Source organism: Centroberyx affinis, unplaced genomic scaffold (assembly GCF_046629955.1).
Source record: "Centroberyx affinis isolate AG114_WGS23_722 - 3 ecotype Tasmania unplaced genomic scaffold, CSIRO-AGI_Caff_v1 ptg000193l_1, whole genome shotgun sequence".
Lineage (NCBI taxonomy): Eukaryota > Metazoa > Chordata > Actinopteri > Beryciformes > Berycidae > Centroberyx > Centroberyx affinis.
The window spans coordinates 164,537-182,201 of NW_027278886.1; the positions used below are offsets into that span (position 1 = coordinate 164,537).

The 17,665-nt window shown below is 47.0% G+C and overlaps 1 protein-coding gene across 1 annotated transcript; it reads right to left on the reverse strand.

Annotated features, from left to right (window-relative positions):
• Positions 1 to 707: 707 nt before the first annotated feature.
• Positions 708 to 16,446, reverse strand: fxr2 (FMR1 autosomal homolog 2). Its single transcript, XM_071537916.1, has 17 exons — positions 15,785 to 16,446; positions 12,647 to 12,699; positions 11,510 to 11,603; positions 10,409 to 10,480; positions 9,056 to 9,204; positions 8,665 to 8,758; positions 7,744 to 7,860; positions 7,446 to 7,616; positions 7,230 to 7,308; positions 6,843 to 7,000; positions 6,245 to 6,331; positions 4,930 to 5,149; positions 4,626 to 4,805; positions 4,106 to 4,303; positions 3,537 to 3,644; positions 2,764 to 2,852; positions 708 to 2,662 (listed from the first exon to the last, which is right to left on the reverse strand). The coding sequence occupies exons 1-17, from the start codon at positions 15,833 to 15,835 to the stop codon at positions 2,552 to 2,554; spliced, it is 2,031 nt and encodes a 676-aa protein (XP_071394017.1). The 5' UTR covers positions 15,836 to 16,446; the 3' UTR covers positions 708 to 2,551.
• Positions 16,447 to 17,665: the final 1,219 nt, after the last annotated feature.

Consider the following 17,665-nt stretch of genomic DNA (forward strand, 5'->3'; position numbering starts at 1 on the left):
CTCACACATACACAGTGAGGTATAAAGGTAAACACAAACATACGAGATAGGGCTCCGTCTTCCTCTCACGCACATGCAACAACTTGAACCGAGGTACAAATACTCAAGTGCTCGCTCACACTCTTCCGACTAAAAACACAACGGACACGTGAGCAGAAATGGAGAACAGCAGCATCTGGGTCATCTCGATTCAACCGCACTCCCACTCATCTGTCTCGCAAAACCTTTGGTCATGTGGACACTTGCTTGTCATGCACCAATGTTGCCCCCCCCCCCCCCCCCTCCTTGTATTTAACACTTGTGTGACTCCTATACTGATGAGCAAAAGAATGGAACCCCCCCCCTCCCACCCCCTTCCTTACTCATATCCACTGGTTAAAAAAAAAAACGGGGCATATGAGCGGGGAAATGTTTCTCAAGTCACAAATAAAAGTTTCCTCTCCTCAAAAGTAGAGTTTTTCTAAGTTGGACATTCAATGTGTACATTAGCAGCAGTTCTAGTGAATGAAACAATGGCTTTGTAAGTCAGATTAATAAACACCCTTCCTCATGCACAGGACAGGCACCACCTACTACTCGTTAACGAATACCATGCAGGTTAGAAAAATAGACTGCAAACGCCACAAGACAAGAGAAATCAAAAGTTCATTTCCAGAGGAGAGGTTGATTTCACTTCCATTTTTTATTTAATATTTTCTATGATGTGGAAATAACAAAAAAAAAAAAAAATAGAGTTGAGAGCGGTAACCAAGACAACAGTAACAACATGAGCCGAGAGCCACTGAGGTTTTTTTTGAGTCCCTCTCTTAACTCCCGTTTGCCGACCCAAACTGCCAGGTACAAGACAGCCACCTCGCTTCGCTTTAAATTCTCTTGTTTTGCCGCTTCGCGCCGCGCGGGCGACCACGCTCCCCGCTCCCCGCTCCCCCCTCCACGCTCCACGCCCCCTGCGGCCCTTTTCTCCGCACGCCGTCTACGCCGTCTTTGCGTGTGTGTGTGTACCTGTAAGTGTGGGTGTGTCGTGTGCGTGTATGGCTCTCATCTCATTCTGAAGCTGTGTGCCCGATTTCCCCACAGTCTGCAGTCTCCTGGCACCGCCCGCCCCCCCCGCCCGGCCGCCCCCGCACCCGTCCGGAAGGTGGTCGCCCTCGTGCGCGTTTCCGGAAAAGCCGCGCGCGCCGCAGCGGTTATCAAGACACTAGTGTGGCTGGAAGCTAGCACTGCCGCCTCCTCCGACACGGAGGAAAGAGGCACGGTATAGTTCTCTGTGTAAGTCCGAAATCCATGTTTCAAGTCCGCTATCTGTCTGGTCTCGGTCTGTCTGTCCCGTCTGCCGGCCCCGGACCTCCCTCTACAGACCCGAAACGGGAAGTGACGGATGACCCCGTCACCTCTCGGGCCTGTCCGACCGATAGAGACGCCTCGCCTCGTGACCCGCCCAGGGCTACGTTACGTTTTTTTTGTTTTGTTACCTCACCCTCCCCAAGTTTAGTTTTGTGGTTGCCAAATATCTCAACTGTGCACACACAAACACACACACATACGTGCACTCGCGCGCACACACACACACACACACACACACACACACACACGCACTGACCCCCAACGCTGTCCACTCTACCTTTTTACTGAGGACAAGCGCCTTGAATTTCTCGTTTGGCACCAGACTTCTATTTTCCTCGCGTCTTCTGGCCAGTCTCTCCCTCTGTTCCTGTATCCCCCCCCTCTACACTCGTTTACTCATCACTCCTTCACAGGTCTGTTCTCTCCTTGGAACAAAGAAAAAAAAAGGAAAAACAAGACCTCTCCCTCTTTTCTTCCTCGTGTGAAACAAAAACAAACTGAATGGAAAAACTCAAGTTTTTTTTTTATTTTTTCAAATTCAAGGCACAATGTCTATCAATATTCCAATCCGTCTGTCTGTCTGTCTGTCTGTCTGTCTACCTTCACTCCCAGGTTCAGGGCGCGAACGTCGCGTCACAGAAGCTATTGGACTGTCCCGCTCGTGCGTCCCTCCCTACAGCTAGCATCACCATCTCTCCTTGTCTGTACTTTAACACTGTTAAGAGACGCGTCTGTTTCGGTTGAGAGAGCGACCGCCAAGTCCAAACCAGTGATAAACAACGAACAAAATTAAACACAACAAAACGAAAAAAAATAAAAATAAAAAGACAAAAATAAAAGACAACAGTTTCAAAAACAAAAACACAAAAAAAAAAAGTCTCGTCCTGTTTCTCGTGTTTCAGTATTTCTTTAAAAATCAAGTCATATCCACCAGCTCTTTTTTGGCAAGCTAGTTGTTTTTTTTTGTTTTTTTTTTAAATAAGCACTAAGTACTGATAGATAGGATAGCATACACCGTTAACGTGTGTTTTTAAGTAGATGCGTTTGTCGTTTTTTTGTACTTTTTCACTCTCGTAGTATGAATTCAGGTATTTTGTCAGGTATTTTTCACTCATCTGTTTAAGGTTTTAAGTTAATGCAAGCAGGGACAGAGTTTGCCATGAAGTCTTGCTCTAGACGTGGGGTCGCGAAGGGCGGGGCCGGTTCTTTACGAGACCCCGTTGACCAGGGTCAGCGTCTCGCTGGCCGAGGCCATGCCGTTGCTGGGGGAACGCTTGGAGGGCGTTCGCTCATCCTTCTTGGCGCTGGTCCCGTTCTCCTGGGGGGGAAGAAGGTGGGAAAAGGTGAGAACCGTTCCAGTAATTTGATTTACGTTACTGAAACCGAAGCTAAGGTCTATCTGTGTGGCCTGGAGTGTACCTTGGGCTCAGGGCCAGCGTGGTTTTCCTTCTGGGGCAGGTTCTGTCTGCTCTGGGACTCGGCACGGGATATGTAGTCGGCAACGGTCACTGGAAACATACACCATTGAAAACTGTTAGCTAGGAAACCAGTTAGCTAGGAAAACTGTTAGAGGGCTACAATGTACACTCTGCAGACAAAATTAGAGGAGTACATAAAAAAAAAACACATTTTTGGCAATAACAATTTCACCAAATGAAACAATAGGGGTGAAAAACTCATTTTTCTCTCATTTTAAAGCTGCAATACGCAACTTTTTGACATTAAACAATTAACAAATAATAGACTGTTATACTGTACATTGCCAGTCTGTGTCTGTCTGTGACCCTGCGCTTTCCATGCCTAAAACCCTCTGTTTGCCTGATGTCGAGGACGTTTTGGGTTGTATACCATCAGCTGTGGGTGTGTTGTATGGGCAAAATCATTTTGTGATAAAGCTTCCACTTTGATGTTGCAGTTCAGATAAAACCGCATGATAGCAGTCTTCACTGAAACTAGGGGGCACAGCTAGCTCCATTTGTCAATGTGACGGGTATCTGGTGAAGAATAACCGATTCAAAATGTCACAGTATCCCTTTATCGAAGCCTTCCTCCACTACTAAAAACCAAAGACAATCATGCTGCCTGCTACATAATAGCTTTCAAAATAGCTTTCAAAAGGAAAGGTTATCTTCATACAGTGTATGATAATTTTGACAGGGAAGAGGGTTGACTAGTCAAACACGGAGACATACCGCTCTCGGCAGGCTGTCTGTCACGGCTGGTCGAGCCTCCCTCTGGGCGGTTGCCACGGTTACGGCGGCGGCGGCTTCGGTTGCGGCGCTGAGGTCGGCCTTCCTCATCTGACAGTCAGATAAAAGAATATGGGTGTTAGGAAAGGGACCATAAGATGACCATGTTATATTTCCACAATAACACCTCTGGCTTTGCATTATTCGAAGCCTTGAAGTTATAAGGCAACATTGTCATACACTTCAGATTTAACCTATAAACCAGGGATGCACTTATTCCAAGAATAGCACTGAATATCAATTTTGTTCTCAACACTTTCCCAACAATAAGCAAACATTTTCATTTGTTCCAAGTGGAAACACATGCCCATAATCGGACTTGGATAATATAAAAAAGTTTATCAAGCATTTCTGTCGTTAATTTCATCATGAAGACTGCGCTGAATCAATATCAGCACTGGAGAAAGCGGTCTTGGTGCATCCCAACTATCAACCATGGCTGCAATGTATATTTTTTAACAAGTCAGAGATGAGACTCAAACACAAAATGGCCTCTGTGTGGCCGTCCTCACCTAGTCCGTTCTCGTTGGGGCCGGCCTGGCCATCAGACTCCGCGGCGGCATCCATCACGCTGGGCTCCTGGTCGTTGCGGCGGCGGCGGGAGCGTCTCCGGCGGTCTCCTCCTCCCATGCCCTCGCTCAAGTCCGTGTCGGCCAGCTCGCCCTCGCCCTCCAGCAGGGAGTATGGGTTACTGTCTGGGTCCCTCAGCACTAGAGAGGACACAAAAAATATTAGTATAGTGACTACACCTCATCATATAGTTTTTTCCAGACCTCATATAATAATGGCTGTAATTACAAATGGATTTTTCCACAAATTAAAAAACAGGGTGGCCATGTAGCTGAGTAATTGAACTTTTAGGGATATTTTAAATATCCACCTCCTGCAAACATTATGGAGACATTACACTGACACAAGATTACTTTAGAGAACCTCTGCTTAAAACAAAAAGACCAAAACAATACAAACAGAGAACAGGGACAATAATCTAAGAGTGGAAACAGGACATTCTTGAGCATGAGCTTTGACTACCTGAGCTGATGGAGTTGGAGGGCCTGGAGCCTGGCCCTCCGCGGCCTCGTCCTGCGTTGGTGCCTCGGCCCCTGCCGCCCCGCCGGGAGCCCCTCTCCTCTCCGCCCACACCGCGGGGCCTCTGGTCTCGCTCAGTAACATCCTCAGACTCTGAGGCGTTGGACAGCTCGGAGTTTGTGCCTGGAGCAGGCAATAGACATAAAACGGTAAGAAACTTGAGCATTCATTGACACAAAATGACTTCTCTATCTTCCATTTTCGACAGCGAAGAGTCATGGGAGTCACAGCTGCCCCCCTTTCTCACCGTATCCGGAGTACTGACTGTTGGAGGCCCTGCGCCCTCTGCCGCGGCCCCCGTAGGTGCGAGAGGTGTGGAGCGAGTTGCTGCTTTCGTCCGTCAGGTAGCCTTTCTCCCGGTCGGGGCCGGGCCCTCCAGTCCGACTGGGGGGGGCACGGTACCCCACCCCGATCTGACGAAGCTGCTCGTCAATCTGGAGACGCTCGAGGCGGAGCTGCTCCACTTCCTACAGGACGGGGAGTGGAGACAATATGAGTTGCTTCACAGTCTGCAAACCATATGAGCTGGTATGTGATGTGTTCTTCTTCTCAACCTTGTCATGTCACGGATCCCCAAATGGGACACAGATTTTTGTTGTTGTCATGGGGAGATAATAGTGGTGAGAGTGAAACCTACAACTAAAGCAGTCATTTTTATAATTCTCCTTCTGGAATCGTTTCTCCTAAATTTAATCACAGTGAAATTAAAGTGATCATCATTTTGCTGTCACAGGACATCGACTTGTCATGTTTGATGAGCTTGTTAGTGAGCTAAAATGATCTTTTAAGGAATGCCACGGTCTCTTATTTTTCAGCCGAGCCACATGGCTTGTCAGGTGGGACAAGGGGGGGGAGGGGGTCGGCAGTGGCGTCTAAGGGCCGGGCTAAAGTGCACCGACAGCAGTTCCTATGCTGGTTCAGTGGTGGGTGAGGTAGGTGGAGACCGGGGTGAAGGGGGGGGAAGGTCTCACTTCAGAGTGTGACAGCTGCCTCCACCAACAACAGCTGAACCTCGAGGGAGGTGGCAGAGAGGGGTGTGAAGGAGGAGGAGGAGAGGCGGGGGTGGGGGTCTGATGTTATTTTTGGATGCTGAGGGTCCAGATAGCTGGTAATCTAAACTCCAGCGTCCCCTTCACCCCCGGCCAACCCAAAGAGAAGTGGGGGGGGGGGGGGGGCTATTTATAAAAGCACATGGGGTAAGGGCAAAATGAGGCGCTCTCAGCACCTTTTCACACGTGGCGCTGGGCAGAAGGAGGGAGACAGGTGACCAATCTGAAATTATCTGGCACATACACCCACACTACCCAAAACACCCTCAGGAGACGGCTGGCTCTGTCGCTAGCCTTATCACCCAAAAGAACTGCAAAAGTGTTCCTCTACTAAGTGTCCAAATATACTCTACAACAACAAATATTCAATTCCAAGTACTTCAAATTGAAAATAGCTGCGTAGAAAATGCTGTGAAGCTGCAAGAGCTGCTATAACTGAGACTTGTCTGAGTGGCAGGAGCAGAGGCAAGGGCGGCGCTGCCCTCTACTGGCGGCAGCGGAGGATAGACTGACCTGCAGATAGGCCACATGGTACTCCAGCAGAGCCTGAGCGTTGCTGATGTTCTCTTTAGTCCCCACGAACACGAAGGGGACCATGCCCTGATAAAACAACGAGAGAAAGAGAGAGGGAGAGGGGGAGAGATGAGTGAGTGAGTGTGTGTTTTAGGCAAACAGGGTGGTCACTTTAAACACCGAGCCCCGTTGTTGGGGACATCAATGAGGCACTGACAGAGATATCATTGGTTTGGAAACAGTCAAAAGGAACATTTGAAGTGGTGAAATACAGACATTTCTAGAATGACTGATATGCTTACGGGAACAAAAACATATCAACCCTTCAGAGACAATGGACAGCACAGTGCCCCCCCGCCCCCACCCCTCCAACCCAACATAAATTGTACGCTGTGTCTGCATTGAAAGCAATGGAAACATCGGTAGCTTCTACTGACAAAACGAGAGACAGACAAGGCAGCAGAATGGAACAAAGTCGAAGCAGACAGAACATAGGACGTCTACACCCTGCTGCGGTAGGTAGGTAGGTAGCTTTTAGAAGGAGGGAGGGGGGGGGGGGTTGTGGGGGATTGGGAGACCAGCTGAGTGGTCCATTCACCTCTTTGCTGCTGGCAGTGTCGTCCCTGCCTGCCCCCTGCCTGCCTACCTCCTCCCGGGGAAGCTTTTTGTCGTTGTCTCCCTCGATCCTGACACGGACCACGCCCGATTTGTCCACGATCTCCTGAATGACTTTGCCGTTCTTGCCGATGACTTTGCCTGTGTGACAGAGAGATTTAAAAAAAAAAAAAAGAAGACAGCGAGAGGAGTGTGGGCGAACGTCAAAAAACATTCAAAAACCATATTAGCAAAAACACAACTGCCATGGTTATAACTAATGTGACCATGAGACGTGTAGTGATACAGAGGAATATATGTGGCGGTGATATAGTGTGATGTCGTAACTAACACAATGAGCTCCCTCGGGCGTCGTATGTTGCCCACTCACCTACGAGGTTCCTGGGTACCTGGAAGTAGTCTTCTTTGAACTCGAGGTACACTCTGGCCTGCTTCACTGCCTCTGGGGTCTGTAACGCAACGCAAACATCAACTTGGACTCCATTAGAACTACCCAAATGACATATAAACTAAATCCTTCTCCCATGAAGTTTCCCCACCTAAAGAAACGTGAAATAAGACCAATACTCCACTACATGCAGCGTACCTCTCCGTAGATCCTGAAGGTGCAGCTCTCCTCCTCCAGCTCGATGGCGGTGACACCGGGCACCTTCCTGGCCTGCTGGATGTTGGCGCCGTGGGAGCCGATGGCGAGGCCCATCAGGTCCTCCCTCACCCTCACCTCCTCCTGGTACGCCGACGCCAACTGCTTACTTGTCTGGGAGGAAACACGTGGTCAGTAAGTGTGCGAAATATGCAAACTGGTCCATAATGGTTGATTGGTTGCCAGCCGAGAGAACGCAAGTTATGCGTGTTTGACAGGGCGTGCGAGAGAATGTGTTTACCTCCAGATGTTTGGTGGCTTCTTCGTTGCGGGACATTAGCATGAGCTTGGTACGGATGCTGCGGAAGTGCATGTCGCTCAGAAGAGCGGCGCGCTTTACTGTGGTTTCATTCGTAGACTGCAAGGATGAGAAAGAAAATAAACAGGAGACCGAGTTGAAGACATCTGACACTCTCAAAAGGATAAATTCACCCCAAAATAGAATTATTGTTGTTCCTGTAACCATGGAGCGTTCAATCAATGTTTGTGAATATGAGCAATTATTTCCCAAAAGCATTGATCCAGAGAAACAAGACTCAACCAACATTGACAGAGAAGAGGCCGACATTGTGGACTTTGTTATGGCATTTATGTTTTGCTACAAAGTACGCAGTGGAGAAAGACAGGAAGGGGAAGTGTGATATGAAACATGAGCTGGATTCAAACCTACTATACCACCAATATGTGGTATGTATCTTGGGCTACTGGGACAGACGGACAACCCTGACTCACAATTCGCTTAAACTTTTACACAATTACAGCAATTGCAGCTCTGAATCACAAAATAAAACAAAAAAACACAACCCTGACAATTAGTGTCCATAAAGTTGTTTTCAAATTACCCATGAAGCCACAAAGTGTTGTCTAATGAAATCAGCTTTGGGAAAGACAGTTTCAATCTAAAACGAGATATTCTTCATGTTACTATCTTACTTAAAACCTGTGCCTACCAAATACTAATGTTTTAGAGGGTATACTCCTTTGTACTTTTATAATACTGATAAATAAGAACTGGGGAACAAATTTCCTCTACTATGGACATATCGCATTTTGGAATCAGGCCATTCACGTGTTCATGCAGAGAAACGTTCATATGAATGATGGATATGAATTTACTTTGGGGTGGATTTTCAGATGAAGTGACAGTTTTCAGGGTACTAACCAGCACGATGAGTTCGTGTGACTGGGCACTGTAGAAGATGCAGTTGGCTCCGATGGCTTTCCTGAAGTCTTTGTGAATGTTGTCGTTTGCGCAGCTGTCGATAGAAAAACAACCCACAGGAGAGTCCGTCTCGTTATTCATTTGGCGGCTACGGGTCATTTATAACAACACCGCTCACTGTGACAACTTGTGAGGTGAGAACTAAACACTGAAGGGAACCGGTGTAGATGTGTAGAATCATCCATTAAAAAAAAACACCTCAATTGATAATGCCTTTTCCTTTTTTTGTTTGCAAAACCTCTGGCACTGCCCAATGCCGACGTAGTCAGCATAGTGCAGTGCTGGTGTTAAGAGGTAAATTCAAGAGCTGCAACAGTGCGATGACACTCACATGTCCCTCAGGTCTTCTGGGACGGCGATGGGGACCTTGTGGAAGGAGTTTCGAGAGGAAGGGCTGTTGGGGTTGAGGGGCCGGATGCGCTCCGATGTGACGATCTCGTTGTATGTGGCGTCGCAGGCTGCGTATTCGATCACGTAGAACTGAAAAAGTTGAACGAGATAAAAAGATTCTCACCGATGTAGCCAGAAATGACAATGTAAAAGTTAAAACAATGTAAAAGCTGCAATGTGACAGCTTAGAGAATTGATGTGAAATTAACTGAGGGAATGCTATTGTGTTAGGATGGCAACAGAGCAGAATAAACTGCTGCATTCATTCCATACCCCCCGCCCCCCCAAAAAACACACTTATTCAGCTGTCAAATGAAAGATTCATTGGTGTCCTCCCTCAAGTTGATCAAAATTATATTTTGCTTTAAAAATTCATTTATTCTACAGCTTCATTCATTTGATTAATGAAGCAAACTCATTTCCCCTGGTTTCCTCTGATTCAGAGAAAATGTAAGGAGAAAGAGGAAGAAGAGAGAGGCAGAGAAAGATGGAAAAAACATGTAGAAAAAGCAAGAGGGGGACTGAGAGGGAGGCAGTGAGATGAACACGGCACACTCCATGCTCAAAGGACAGAATTAAAGCCATCAGTCAACGCTAGACATTCCTGCAGGCCCTTATCACACTGCTCCAAATAACAGCACTACACCAGCAGCAGCTCCCATGGCATAGTGGCACTGCAAGGCTGTGCTTCCTCCCCATATCCCATTGACCCACTATTCAACCTGCGGCTCACACTGGAGCCTGACAGAGAGGCAGTCCTGGTTCAAAAACTCAGGAAATCTGTAAAACACCTCAAAATACTCCAACTGTGCTTGTTAGATTTTGGTGCAAATCCAATTTCACACAGCAAGTGAGCAGAACTACAAGCACAGAATGTATTACAAATACAATTTGAACCAGGTAAAATGTCAGACCATTAAACGGTAGTTCTGGCACTCATTACACAGAAGGAGTTATCTTGCTATGGGCCTGCCATGACACAACACAGCATACATAAATCCTAAAAGCTTAATTAACCTTCATTATTGGCTGTCTGGTTGGGATTGGGGATAAACTGGATGGATGAGCGCTGTGTAGGTGTTAACTGGAATGTGACAATAACATGATGCAACGTGAAAGACAAATTCTTAATCACCATGACTGATCATTAAAGATTGAGACATACATAACTTAGTCTAGCTGGGAGATGCATTGTGAGACCATTTATCATCTTCTTAACACTTCATTACCCATGTTGTGAGCCCCATACCCTCAACTGCCGGCCCCACTGTGGCCCCTTGGCCTCTCAACTCACCTCTCCCTTCATCATTCTGACCCGGGCCAGCCACCAGCCACATGGCTCCTGCTCGTTGGCCCTGGAGTAGACCTGCATGGAGTACAGAGGGGAGGAAGAGGGGTCAGTGTTGAGTAGCATTACAGCTGTTCCAGCTACACAGGAAGAATTAGCCTAACACCTGCTGCGGGTCCGAGGAGAATAGAACTTATGCCTGCTTTAAGTTAGGAATTTTGTTCATACAATAAGACAACAGGACTATTTGCTTGCATTCAGTCGCGGCAACAGCCCAAAACTAATCACCATATGGTTATTAGTCAAAGCAAACTGTGACAACTACAGCTGAGGCAAAACAAAATGCAACCATCGCTCCCAATAACCGGGTATCTAACATGTCTGTAGTCGGCGCTTGCAGGTGTTAGAAACAATATCCAGGGGGAAGTGATAACTATGAGATGGGGTGACAGTGAAATTGGGCATAGGTTGGATGTTCAGCTAGCATGTGGCAGACCTCTGCCGTGCCGCGAATGGAATCCTATCTAACCACGGGCCTAAACTGGACCTCGGTTAATCTCCCCGTCCACTGCAGTCTGAATGGGACTCTGGGTAATCTCTGGCTGGCTCTGCGAGCAATCGTGGGTAATCTCCAGCTATGAATGGAGTAGCGGGACCCTCTGGAAACAGTTGGGATTATGAGGTGCGTCTGTATGACTGGCTGACAAATGCGTAGGAGAGAGGAAGTGGGTGAATTTATCATCATACTACGGTGGTCTCATAATCAATTTTTAAAATCCGGGTTATCTGCAGGGTTCAGAAAGCCAGAATTTAAGACTTTTTAAGACCCTTTTAATGCTACCTGGATTTAAAAAATTGTAAAACCAAAATAAAGATAAAAACATTTTAATATCCTTTACGGTCATAAATTTAGATTATATAATTTAAAACTTTTCAAAAGGTCAGAAGTCAACACTGGGCAAGAGTGAGTGGGCACTGTGTGTGTTATAACCATCTTAGAAGGAAGGGTCCAGACTTCAGGGCCTGGGGACATGAGTCAGTCAGTGGAAATGGAAAGTGGATGTTAAGTTACGGTGGCTGAGTGTGGTGCACAGCGGTAGGCCTTACCTCCACCTCCTCTCCCTCACCGATGTCCTTGTGGTAGTCGGCTGGAGGAGGCAGCCGCACATCACTGAAGGGCAGCTGTCTCTCTGGCTGCCAGCTTTAACAAGACGGCACAGAGAGGAAACACAAGCTACTGTCAGCTGATCAACAAACAAAGCCTAACAAAACTGAATCCTGCAACATGCAGTGCAGTCTGTACCGAGCTCTTTTTCACTCTCGTGCCATATTTTGGGTTGCAATGATGTGGGTGTGTTGCCCACCCAATGTTGCGCAGCACAACAACACATGGCATGAAAAGTCGTTCATTAAATTAAAATGGTTCATTAGGTTTAATGAGGAAGTTCAAAGGACTGAGTCTGAGCACTGAGCGATTCTATGGCTGTGGTCAAATGTCCCTTTGACACAAAATTAGAACTCATCTAAAAACAGTTCAACGTAAAATAAAATGAAATTTGGCATTCATCATTGCTATGTGGGTTCAATGTGGACATCTATTGTGAAACATCTCAAGCTCAGTTTGAAACTTGTACATAAAATGAACAAGTCACACAAATATTATTCAAGAGCCTACGAATTATAAACATAGACCGAAAAAAGGCGTTCCATTCATGCAGTATCTTACACAACCAGCTACTCCCACACCTCCATGTGCTCAGGCACGGAGGAAGTAGGAGGAGCAGAGGGGAGGAGATGAAACAGAGGTAGGAACCATCCCAAGAATGACAGGGGCCACCGTCCTGCCACCTCCCCCCCACACACACCCACCCACCCCAGCCTGCATACCTCGGGGGACTATTTTTAGGGACACCCTGCTCCACAGTCTGAGCCAAGTAGATAAAGAGGGATAGGGGGTAGCTGGGAGGGGGTAGGAGTATAGGAAAGCATGCTAGTAGGACAGGACGGGGGGGGATAGAACAGGGAGGTAAAAAAAACTGTTAAAGACTTGTATGGACAGCTGCACGCCAAGCACAGGTGCTGAAGGGGGGGCTGGGGGGGTGGGTTGAATGGTAAGGACAGGACCGGGCCAATGGGCTGGAGGACTCACCGTAACTCTCAATATCTACGGCTTAATCTTCATGTGCCCTAGTAAACACTATTTATAGTATGCATACTGGAGAGGGAAACAGACAACAAACTTACTTGTTTTCGAATACTATTGTGAGTGAGTCTTCGTGGACATCCTTGATGTAACCCTGAAAGAAAAAAACAGAAAAGGAATGGTGTTATTCCCGTGAATGCACGAGTAAGAGTGAGAGTGATGAGGGGAGGGGTTGGACGCCTTTTGATTGTGTATCTAAACAACGCAGACAGCTGGCTCGTAAGCCGTGCTAGACCAGTACTGTGACTGTTGCTGAAAAAGAGCATCTAGGCCATTTTGGAAGCCAAGACATCACGTCGCTGACACATTTCTCTGGCTGCGAATTCTGTGCTGGAGAAAGTGACGAGGAAGGCTCTGACTCCTCCTGACAGCACAGACAGTCTGGAAATCTCTCTCTCACACACGCACACACACACACACACAAAGAATAAAAATGTATGAGCTTGCTCAAGTTGGGAGACTACTTGGGACAGTTTTACACTTGGGACATGTGTGAAAGTGAGAGCTCACTCAGCCCAGCCTATATGGACAGATCATGCGATAGCCCAGAGACAACTATTACGAGAGAGAGATCACCTAAATGTGTTCCTCGTCCATCATGCCCCTCCACAAATCTATTACGGCGTGTCATAAACTTCCACCGACACCCCCGGCAATGAGCGATGGGGGGTGGAGAAGGAGGAAAGAAGAAGGTGGGGGGTGTGGCGCGGCTCTCAGTGTGACACTGCCTTATATGGGACGGAGAGGTCAGGCAGTCGGGCCCAAGAGCAAGTGTGTTATGGGAGAGTATTTCACCTGCTGGAAAGGCGCTGCCTTTTCACTGGAAGAGCTGTCTAGAGTTTCAGCCAGCAGCGGGGACACTGTGTGGGCACGCTCCATTCACACGTCACTGCATTGGGATTTCTATGCATTACAGTCCAGTCTCGCTCCAACTTTGACTATCAATCAGCGACAACTGTCATTCTGTGGAGGCCCAAATGGATGGTCAAAACATGCCTCTGTACCGGTGCAAATTGGCACCGTCTTTGTCACTCACACTGGAGTATCCCAGTGGCACTATGAGCCAGCCGGCCAGCCTCCCACAGAGGAAAAGAAGCCTGCAGCGTATGCAGGCTTGACTGAAAATGGGCCCATCCTCCAGTTTCTAGAGCTCACACGAGGAGACAGCTGTGTGTGCATGTTATGTCAGGGAAAGTATCGCTTCCACAAAGTACTATCGGGTCAAAGGGCAGGCAAGCCCTCCTTTTGGCGTGGCATGACTAGTGTGGGGGGGGGCAGGGGCAGAGAGGGGTCATTGACAGCCTTGTAATGACGTCACTCAAACCTCGGGCCGGCAGCCACATGCAGGTCCATGTGGAGATCATCACCAGGACCGCTGGGATGAGCGCAGCCAGGTTCATGAGCCTACCTGGCTCACAAACACGGATTATGCAGGATAGCTGTGTCGGTTCTCCTGATCACACAAGCAGACAATAAGTTTAAATGTATTAATATAGCCTAATTCTAAAGCAACTGGCAGGAACTGAAGGTCTTTGTCCATGTGGGATATCCTGCAAAAGGATTCGAAGCAAACATGGCCAATCACTTACAATTAGCATGATACTAAAACTGTTTGAATCCTCATTTGGCCTCTTATAAGCTTGCCTGGTATGTGCTTGCTCCATCAAAAAGGGGTAGCCTATAAACAGGACTAGGGGCCATTTTCCTGACAGGTGTTGTATTGCTCAGGCAGGTTCATAAATACCAACTTGATTCATAGTTAAATGGAAAAAACGTGACTCGGTGATTCAAAGATGTCTGAGCTACATTAAAAACAAAGTGAAGTCCTTTTCCTCCATAACACAATCATAACAGGAAAAAGCTCGCCCCTCCCATCAAGAACAACAGATCCTGTGGAACATGACATTTAGAATGTCATTAACACAGTCAAGTATCTATCTCATCCATAAACAGGGAGTCGTGAGATAATGGACGTAATAGGGATGAGTGGAAAGTGTTCATTCATGCCAGAGCCAAACTGTCACCCAGTAAAACAGAACGACAGGTGAGGCAGCATGAGGAGAGTAAATATAGGCTCATCTCTAAACCGCCATGTGGCCGGAGTGGGGAGTCAGTTGACCTAATGCAAGCCCAAAGACAGAGAAGAGATAGAGAGCATGTGTTTGAAGTAAAAAGAAGAGATGGGACAAAAGTTAAGACTAAATAGAGCAAGAAGAGGATGAGGAGGATCACTTGTCTGTCCCTAGCAGAACTGCTGTCTCTGCTAAAGGCTGGGTACATCACTATTTCCATTAATCTACAGATCAACATTTAGGCTATATACCCAACTGCAAAGATGAAGTGTTTGAAAATCAGTAGGTTTGATAGGCTAATGAAAAAGCATATGTCAATCTTCCTTTTAAGACAATAAATGTGTATCAGTTCATGTGAGGGTGTAGAGAGTTGCCATCTTTGTGTGCTGTTTGAAAACAAGCTATGACACAGGAGCAATGATGGCTGGATGTCATGTGACCCGATATGAAACTACATCAGCCACTTTCCCTTGAAGATGAGACAGAACTGAAAGAGAAACAAATAAGCTAGTGCTTCCTCTCGGAGCACTGAAAATGAGATTTGAGGCTCAACAGTGCCAAATCAAGATACTGTGAAGTATAGCTAAAAGGTGGGTTGGTCTGATAAGACAAAACTCAAGTATGTTAGCTTTAAATGTGGCATCCTATCATACTTGGACACAGGAACTGGACAACAGCTGTCTGATTAGCTGGCTAGCTTTTGTTTTAAAAGCTTGCATCCCACACTCCAAAAACAAAGCAAGAAGTATGCTAAATATTGTGTGTCATTTCAATACTAAGGAAACCCGTTACCCATGGGATAGCCCATAATTACACTGACATTTGCCAAAAACGACCAAATATAGGCCATGCATAGTGATGACAAGTGTACCTAGCTTTATAGCTAGCTGGAGCTAGCTACCCACCCTACAATGGCCAACCACACTGGAACGCAATCCATCCTTATTTGTCAGGACCGGCCCCAAGCTAACATTAGCCAAGTTGATGGCTAGCTAGCGTTGGGCTCTTAGAGCAACAAAACCAGACAGTTTTGTCTGAATCGAAACTTTTAACTGGGTCGCAAACTACGATGTTTCTGCAAAACACAGTTTTCTTTAACCAGGTTACCTTGTAGAAGGCCCCATTCGAGCCGCGAACTTCCACGGCCAGCCCGTCCATACTTGTCGGTAGATCCCCACGGCTGAGCGTGTCTGAAGCCGCTACGACTCCCAGCGAATCCGGTACCACCCCCAGCTTCGCTGGCCCGTCGCCGCTCTCCGGTCGCTTGTGGATTTCCAGTGTTTCGGGTGGAGGGAGAGGGGCAGAGGTGAAGGGGTTGGGGAGATGGGTGTGATGGTATCAACGAATGCGACGCAGACGCTGTCTCCAGCAGCCAGTTAGGACGCTCCGTTGTCTGTTTTTTTGTTAGAATGTAGGATGTGGTGCTGAAGAGCTGAATGGCACCACAACGGTCAACGGTCAAGATTCGATGTGCGCGAGGAGGTAAAGCAAGCTAATGATGCTACGGCAGGAGGATGCTAGCTGATGGATAATTAGCTAGGCTAGCTATCAACACCTTGATCCCGTCAGTTTGCAGGGATGCTAGCTGGCTAGCTTGGCTGCGTTTGTTGGCTGTGCGTGAGGGCGCAGTCGCTGCGTTGATTAATTTCAAGAAAGTCGTCACCGGGGGTCGTTTCTTTTGTCTGTGGTGCAATTTGCGGCGAAGCTTCTTTCCAAAAAAGCGTTTGTGGTGCACTACTGCCCGGCAACTCCTTACTCCATCCACCCGTCCCCTCAAACGCACGCCGATAGAGTGAATCAGAGAGGGACTGAATGATCGCGAAGACCCCACCCCTCAACGGGAAAAGACCCGCCCAATGGGGAATTCTGGACTGTTATTGGTTTATGACCTCGACAATCAACTCTAGCGCTTCTTGATTGGTTTAGCAAATAAGGGCTGTGTGCCCAATGGAATAACAGGAATCGCATCCTAACACAATCCATTGGTTTTATTCTCTGTCAGTTATATTGTTACTCAAATTAACTGGCTCTCATGTCCAATTTTGCCCACTCATTGATGAGTGAGGACCAATATGACACCACCAGCCATTGTGTAAACTGCACTTCAGCAACGCTGTTATGGCTAGTATGGGCATGTCCAGAGAAAGTTACCCCATTATGGCCCAAAGTAAAGTTACATCACATACTGGTAGTTGTGTAAAAAATATAAAAATAGACAGGCGCCTGTTTCATTGGATCGGTCATATTGATGTGTTTGGAATTCATGGGTGGGGAGAGCTGGGGCACCAGTTTGGCTAAAAAAGAGTCTGGGATAGGGCTTTCTTTCTTGCTTAGTGTCACATCTTGTGATCTTGTCCTTGCCCACAATTCCTGGCTGGCTGCGGGATATAGCAGAGGAATAATGAGTAAAGGAGTGAGCTGTTACATCAGGATCTGCATGGGCAAAGTTTGGTAAGCATGTGCTTACAAAAGCAGCAGTAATGAAGCACCAAGAAGCCCAGATATGGGCAAGGACCGTTGTGAGGAAACAGCTGTGAGGAGCACACATGATAGGTCAGAGGTCATGAGAGATCACCACACAGCACAGATATACTACAGATTGTATAATGTTCAGACCTGAATCTTCCACAGGAACCCCAGATTCAGTATAGACAGGAAACAGCAATGTGACTGATACAGAGCCTGATAAATTAATTATTTTAGATTTTATCAGGCTCTGGTCTGGACTGTTTTGTCTGTAATGCTCAGTGAACAGTCTTATAAACAATCCTGACACAACTGCTGAAATTTGATGTCGCCAAACATTTTGTTCAAATAAAAACACTTATAATAGATATTATTGATTTTCTCAAACATCTGCTACATGAAGTGAGCTGATTAGAGTTGTTTTGAATATTTGGTTCTATTTTATGGTCTATGATTTGCCCATATGTTGGCAGCAGATCTTTCTCTGCTCTAGTGTACAGCTCCTGTTGAAACACTGATGGT